The 6,734-nt window shown below is 44.4% G+C and overlaps 1 protein-coding gene across 3 annotated transcripts in view; it reads right to left on the bottom strand.

Annotated features, from left to right (window-relative positions):
* Positions 1 to 956: 956 nt before the first annotated feature.
* GPM6B (glycoprotein M6B) overlaps positions 957 to 6,734 on the bottom strand; it is a 43,024-nt gene continuing 37,246 nt past the window's right edge. Inside the window, exons 6-9 of one of the 3 annotated variants that reach the window (XM_006835622.1) lie at positions 6,274 to 6,445; positions 4,653 to 4,726; positions 3,669 to 3,734; positions 957 to 1,290 (exon numbers count right to left, since the gene is read on the bottom strand). In XM_006835622.1, the coding sequence (XP_006835685.1) occupies positions 1,141 to 1,290; positions 3,669 to 3,734; positions 4,653 to 4,726; positions 6,274 to 6,445 (462 nt within the window). In that variant the 3' untranslated portion in view covers positions 957 to 1,140. Of the gene's footprint in view, positions 1,291 to 2,551; positions 2,827 to 3,668; positions 3,735 to 4,652; positions 4,727 to 6,273; positions 6,446 to 6,734 lie in introns of those variants that run through there. The other 2 variants (XM_006835621.1, XM_006835623.1) reach the window with 2 other exon arrangements.

Raw genomic sequence — 6,734 nt, 5'->3', positions numbered from 1 at the left:
ATGTATCATCTCAGAAAGAACAACACAAAGTTTACCATCACTAACACCCAATACCTAGAGAGTCATGGAATGTTCTGGAGCACATGATGTAGAAGGCAAGTTTCTGTTGCAAATGGCTTAAACTCAAGCAGTTTTCTCGTTGAACTTTATTATCCCAGGAAAGATTTAGATATGAAAAGAAATAAATACCCTCATTTAAATTACTGAAGTAGTCAAGTCTATAAAAGTAGGAGGTCTGTGGCCTGTTTGTAATTCGGTTTCAGATCCTTGGTATGAAATTGTAAACTCATTCAGACCACTTCAGAATGGTGTTGGGTGGTGGTCATTTTAATAAGGTAACACTTCTTAATAAAAACATCAATGGAGCAAAATTCTGTGAAGGAATTAGGGTCTCCTAAATACAAATTTAAATTAGGGTCTCCTAAATACAAATTTAAATTAGGGTCTCCTAAATACAAATTTAAGACAGAGCTGACACTTAGATCTAACAGAATGAGAGTGACTACTAGGTCATTACTGTTTTATTAAAATGGAATCCGTCATAGATTCGATTCTGGGGAGCCTTGTCAATGAGTCAGAACCTAGGCTCCTCAGACATTATTGAAAAGTGTAAGTGTGATCTGCACAGGAAATGAATGTAGTCGGGACTTCAGGGGTATGGAGGTCAATTGTTGAGAAAGCACGTCAGAAATGGACCCTCCATTTTATTTGCTGTCTCTCGGTAGACTGATTTGAGGATAGGTGGCATGTGGGGGTTCACGGTCACATCCCTTGATGTGGCACGTCACTGGTCCCCATCAAGGAGCATGACTCACCCCAATGGCCTGTCCCGGGTACAATTGCTCTAGCCCCAAGGATGAACCTGCCACAAATTTCAAAAGGATGGACCCATCATTTTGTCAAAGTGTTGCCTTTTAAAATGGCTGACGTAAAACCTCCCAGATCTGTTTGTTTTGAAGGAAAAGATTTACCCGCTGGAAGGCTTTCCTAGAAATGCACCCCAGCAGCTTGAGACAGACAGTGAAGGGTTTGGACTTGTACCGGGGTTTGTTTGGTGGGACACACATCTGTGCTGCTGAGCAGCTGTCTGCTGACTGGTCAGAGCTGTCAATTCTCCGGCGGAAATACTCTGGCAAGCACTTATGTGTAAGAATTGAGTTGCTCTTTTGACCGAGACTGGATATCTTGCAGTTCCTGGTCTTCCTTTGCTTTGATATCCTGGTAAGCCTGCATTTTGCTTGCATCCTTTAAGTAAGCCCAGTTAGAAGACAGTATCATGAGGAAGTGGATCTGGAAAAGAAGGGTGAGCATGATGGCTAGTGAGCATGTCAGAAGGCAAAGCAAGCGGCTAGTCAGTCACATTAGACGGGCTGCACTTGGAAAGGGAGCGAGGTTACAGGGGATTAATACTCATTCTGCCGTCAGAGGGGTCAGAGACTGAAAGCATGCTCTACTCCTTTGCTTCATTATTAAGAGGCCGAAGAAAAGTTAGTCTACAAACATACAATGAACTTTATAAAAAGAAAATGGCCCAAGTTACTGTTAGGAAAAAGCAAAAAACTAAAATTATACGAGAAGGTGCTTTTTATCATTTGAGAGTAATTAATGTCAAAGACTAGTACAAAAGTCTGAAACACGTAGTTTTATTTTAAACAAGTGGAGTGCACAGATCTTTTTTCTACCTGTGGATGAAAATCAATTTCCCCAAAGGCCTAAAAGTGTGAGCATTGTTTATTTTGGGTAAATAGCTCGTTGTTGTTTTTAAACTACATATTTAACATGGGAAAATTAAATGAATGTAAAAACCAAAATTAAGAACTAGCAAGCAAAGCATGCAGTCTTTGGGTTAACACGTTTTGTAGTAGAACTAGTTTTCAATTGGCTAACTGCCCGTACTGCGTTTCACAAAACGTAATAATCCTCATTATCACTCTTGACAGTTGATGTGGCAAACACTTCTCTCTCGTTCATGTTCCTCAGCATTTACTGCAAAATTAATCTACATCTCCAGTTCCTGACACAGTTCATATTTCCTTCTCAACGTGTTTGAGACATTCCCATCCAGGTACAACTTCTTTTCCCAGTAAAGTCTTACGTGCAGTTTGGGAACTGGCTAGAAGAGTAAGGGATCAGTTACCGTTCAACAAACACAATGCTCTAAAGGGGCTCATTCTAAAAGGAATAATGGTGGTGAGTACAAAAATCCACATTGCACGAAAGGGGGTATTTGTCTTCCAATTGTCACCGGGCTCCTATTAAGTGGCCTTAATTGGATCAGGAGTTATGTAATGATGTTTTTGTTTTGTTTTTAAATACAAATTTGCAAAAATCTGACAGAAAACACTAACACGGTTCTCCACTTTCATCCTCACTGCCGACAGTGGTTATGGATCAAGCAGAGTTAATGGAAGAGGCAGGCAGTCAGAAGTTTTTTAATACTGCATTTTAGAGCGACTGCTCAGAGTTTATGTTCAAGAAAATCAGCTTTCTCTCTCACCATGGCTTTCACTAGCATCAGTAAATAACTGATCCTTTCGACATATGAATATAGCCAGGTCTCAGTACTGGGTAACTCAGGTACAGTATTAACGCTACCGGGCGAAAATGAGTTTACTAAAGCTATGTACAAGTGACTCTAACGTGGCTGCAGAAACCTTGCTCTGCTTTAGTCTAGGGGGTCAGGGAGACTTCACACTACAGAGGATAGATAGCTTGCTAAAAAGCTCCTTATCAGCCTTAGACAATTTAGAACTTAGTGCAGCAATCTTCCCGACTCTTAAACTTCAAAACGGCATAGTTATAGGTAGTAGCCATCATGTAGATCAGCTGGTGGAAGAGAACAAAACAGGGCGGTGAGACAGGCAGTCAGGACTATCCTCCCCATTATCCACACAACGGCAGGGGGGCAGCTCCCCCTACATGGCCTCAGAGTCAGTGTGTGTTTACCAAATGACTTCGCTGGGCTCTAGGAACAAGATGGAGAGCTGGGACCACGGCAAGGGAAAGGTGCTTCTAGATGCCTTATCCCCTGACACCCCTCCACCCCAATCTTCCCCCACCAGCCCAGTCAGCTGCCTCAGCTCCCCCCTTCTCCTTGCCTGGTGCCGGCTGAAAACAACAACCCGGATAGGTGGCTACCGAAAAGGGGGGCGGTTAGTTTTCATGGACTTGAGAAGAAATGGTTTTCTAAGACACTCTCCCATTCTTTGTTGGATTTCTTCAAATCACAAACCCAGGCCTCAAACATATCCACATACATGCACATATATGTGTATGTGTGTATATACAGGTGACTATTTCTACTTGGAAGTTAGGACTTCTTGGCAAGGGAAATGGGCAGTGTCTCAGTGAGAGTATCTGTCCATTTTGAAGTTCTGGCACTAAGGGCTGAATGCAACAAAGCAGTCCGCTAGCCCTAGTCAACAGGCGCTTCAGGTACCTGGCTGGTACCCTCCTCTCCTTTTCACCGAATCCAAATGTCATCACCTACAACCTGGGCCGGGCCAGCCAACTAGTACACTTACTTCCTGCCGACCTGAGCGTGTGCTACGTTTTCACAGGTGCTAGTGAGCCGAGGCTGGTAAGAGCTGTAAGGGAAATCTGTCATGACAGAGACTGGAGGGAGGAGGGGGCACTAGATTAGGGGCAGCCCGGGGGCTGTTACTCACCAGGGCAATGACGGTGGCCCCAGCTCCTGCACAGGCCACAATGAACAGGTGATAGGACATGTAGAACTACGAAGGAACAGAGCACGGACGTGAGCATGAGACCGAGACGCAGAAGGAAATGGCCTACCTCCCTGGCCTGGGGACCGCCACTTCTAGCAGCAGTTCTCTGCAAGGCTGGGTACAGGCTAACCTGGATGACTTTCTGATGCCCAGGCCGCACCCAGAACAGTCTAATCAGACTCCCAGGGGCTGGATCTCAGCTATCAGTGCATTGTAATGTTCCCTCCTTGACTGCCCAAATGTTAGGAGTCCCTGCTTTGCGCCAAATCCATAGCCAATTTGAGTAGGAGCTAATAACTTCTTGCACTCATTACTCTTCCCAGAGTACCTTAGGATCCTGTTAAGTATTCAAACTCCTACAGTCCATCCGAGAAAGGTCTTTTCTAAACCATTAGAAGCCAATGACTAAAGAATAATTCTAGAGCTCAGAGATTTTAAAGTGTTAAAAGATTTACTGTCAATTTAAGGATGGATGAGAAATTAACACCAAAATCCCTGTGGATTTATTAACTGCCTTAATTTCTAGGAGTTAAAGCAAATTCAGGGGAATTTTTTTCTAAGAAAAGTCATTACGTTTGTTATGTGACATATGTTCTTTGTACTTTGAAAAACTTCCTGAAGGGGAAAGAGAAGAATCTAGATATTCTTCCAGATTTCTGGGTTTGGGATCACTCCCAAATTATTACCAAAAGACAAACCACCAATTCCTAACGACTCAACAAATTCGATGTACCCTATGAAATGGCAACTTTTGCCAGTGAAAAATGGCTGAAAGGTGATAGTGTTTGGTCCTAAAGACTGAACAAAAGAGCTATCCTTAATCAGTAGCATTGGAGGCAGCTCTCTCTCTCTCTTCTACCTAGGAGAATGTTCTCAGCCTTGTTTATGAAGAGAGGGGTGGAGGAGCCCTGTGGCCCAGTTTACCTCACTGGTGTTGCAGATGTTCTCTAGGGCAGAACCACAAATTTTTCCTGGGAAAGCATTCCAAGGAATGATACCTGCAAAGGGAACCCCAGTAGAATTTTAGTGCGAGCCAGTTTGAATGCGTTTAAAAACCTGAACTCACTGCCATCAACTCATTAAGTGTCACTGAGTCAGTCATAACTCATAGGGACCCTGGACAGTATTTCCAAGGAGTGGCTGGTGGATTGGAACTGCCAATCTGTGGTTAGCAGTCCACTGCCACACCAGGACTCATGGGGACCCTGTACAGAGTTTCCGAGGAGCAGCTGGTGTGTTTGAACCTCTGATCTTGCGGTTAGCAGTCTACTGTTGATCCTACAGCGCTGCACTAGGGCAAATATGTTAAGGGCCGTGTAATCAGTTGCGACTCCGAGGAGTGGCTGGTAAGTTTGAACCACTGATCTTAGGGTCCAAACTGACCTTGATGTCCAGTGCTTATCCTGCTGCACCACACCAGGGCAGATGAGATTAAAAAGATGATTACTCGATGAGTTCTGGTGTGGTGCTGTGGGTTAATGTGCCAGACTTCAAAGCCATTTGAACTGCAAAGTTGGTGGTTCAAGCTCACCAGCTGCTCCTCGGAAACCCTATCCAGGGTTGCTATGGGTCAGAACCGACTCGATGGCACTTTAACAACAACAACAGATAATGAATCTTTTTTGGTGAAAAGTGACGGAAATGGACAATGATAAACTTTTTCGAATTCAACATACATCTACTGTTAATCGGTGCTAAAGAACATTGTTGCCAACTATTGGGCTTTAGGACATGAGACTGACCTGACGAGTAGTTTTGGAATGGTTTGGATTACGCTGTAAGGGAAGAGGTTGAGGATAATTCTCACAGGAAAAACAAAAAGCTGTCTCTCAACAGTGAAGTTTTGAAAGGGCAGGCATTTCTTTTTCAAATGTGATAAAAAGCACTTTTCCCTGGTTCACTCTTCGTGCTTCCTCCCACCCTGACTCAGTGCTGTCGAGTGGGTTTGGTCTCACAGCAACACTGTAGGGGGGGCGGGGCTTATCCTACCAAGACTTCACCCTGACTAGCAGCACCAATTAAACCCCGAATTCTCTCGCCTGATAGGGTAGAAGAATCCCAATTTAATTGAAGGCTTGTCCAAGGGACTCTGGTAGTGAAGTGGTTACAAGTTGGGCTGCTACTGCTGGTCAGTAGTTCAGATCTATCAGTTCCTCTGTGGGACAAAGAGGAGGCTTTCTGCTTCCATAAAGATTTACAGCCTTGGAAACCCTATTCAGGGTCGCCAGGACGGCTGCCAAAGGGGGACATTCTGATGACTTTAAAACGCCTCTGGAACTAATGATAACACAAAATTTAAGCCATTGGCCCAAACCAAAAAGAGTTGGGCATGCAAATTACTTCCATTATGATTCAGTTATACGTCTATAATTCAGTTATTCGTCAATATTTTGGAAGGGAAGTTAGGTGGTAAAAACTGAAAAGATTGAGGCAAACTGATACCATCCGAGGATAGGCAGAGTGATTTTGGTAACAACACATAATTGAGGCTCAGGCACATACAAGCACAAGAGGCGACAAATTCATTGGGATTTAAAGTGAGTACCGTATTGCCGGATATCCACACAGATCTGCTCCACGCTTGCCGTCCCATTGGTGTGTGGTGACTTGATGAGCTCACAGGTTGACCAAATGTTATAGAACATGAACACGGGCACAGCAGAGAAACCGAAGACACCCAGCCACGCCACTCCGAGCACATAGGTGAGGAAAATGAACTAAGCCGAGAAGGAGAGGAAGAAGACCCGTCACTCAAACTTAAGTTGCAGTCCTTGAAAGGAATGATGATCCGTCTCTGGGCACGATACCGAACCCATGGGAGGGACTCAGAGGATGGAGCGATCTACCATAGGTACGGAAAGCTGGTGGCTGGGGACTGGAATTCAAACTCTTCATAACTATAGGCCTAGAGCCGTCCCTGGGCGGTGCAAACCATTACTCAGTAGCTATCTGAATGGAGCGGTGTTTGAGTTCAACCAGTGGTACCTCAGAAGAAAGGCCTGGTAC

Source organism: Chrysochloris asiatica, unplaced genomic scaffold, assembly GCF_000296735.1.
Source record: "Chrysochloris asiatica unplaced genomic scaffold, ChrAsi1.0 scaffold00018, whole genome shotgun sequence".
NCBI lineage: Eukaryota > Metazoa > Chordata > Mammalia > Afrosoricida > Chrysochloridae > Chrysochloris > Chrysochloris asiatica.
The sequence above is the reverse complement of the archived record's forward strand: the minus strand, read 5'-3'. Positions and strand labels throughout refer to the sequence as shown.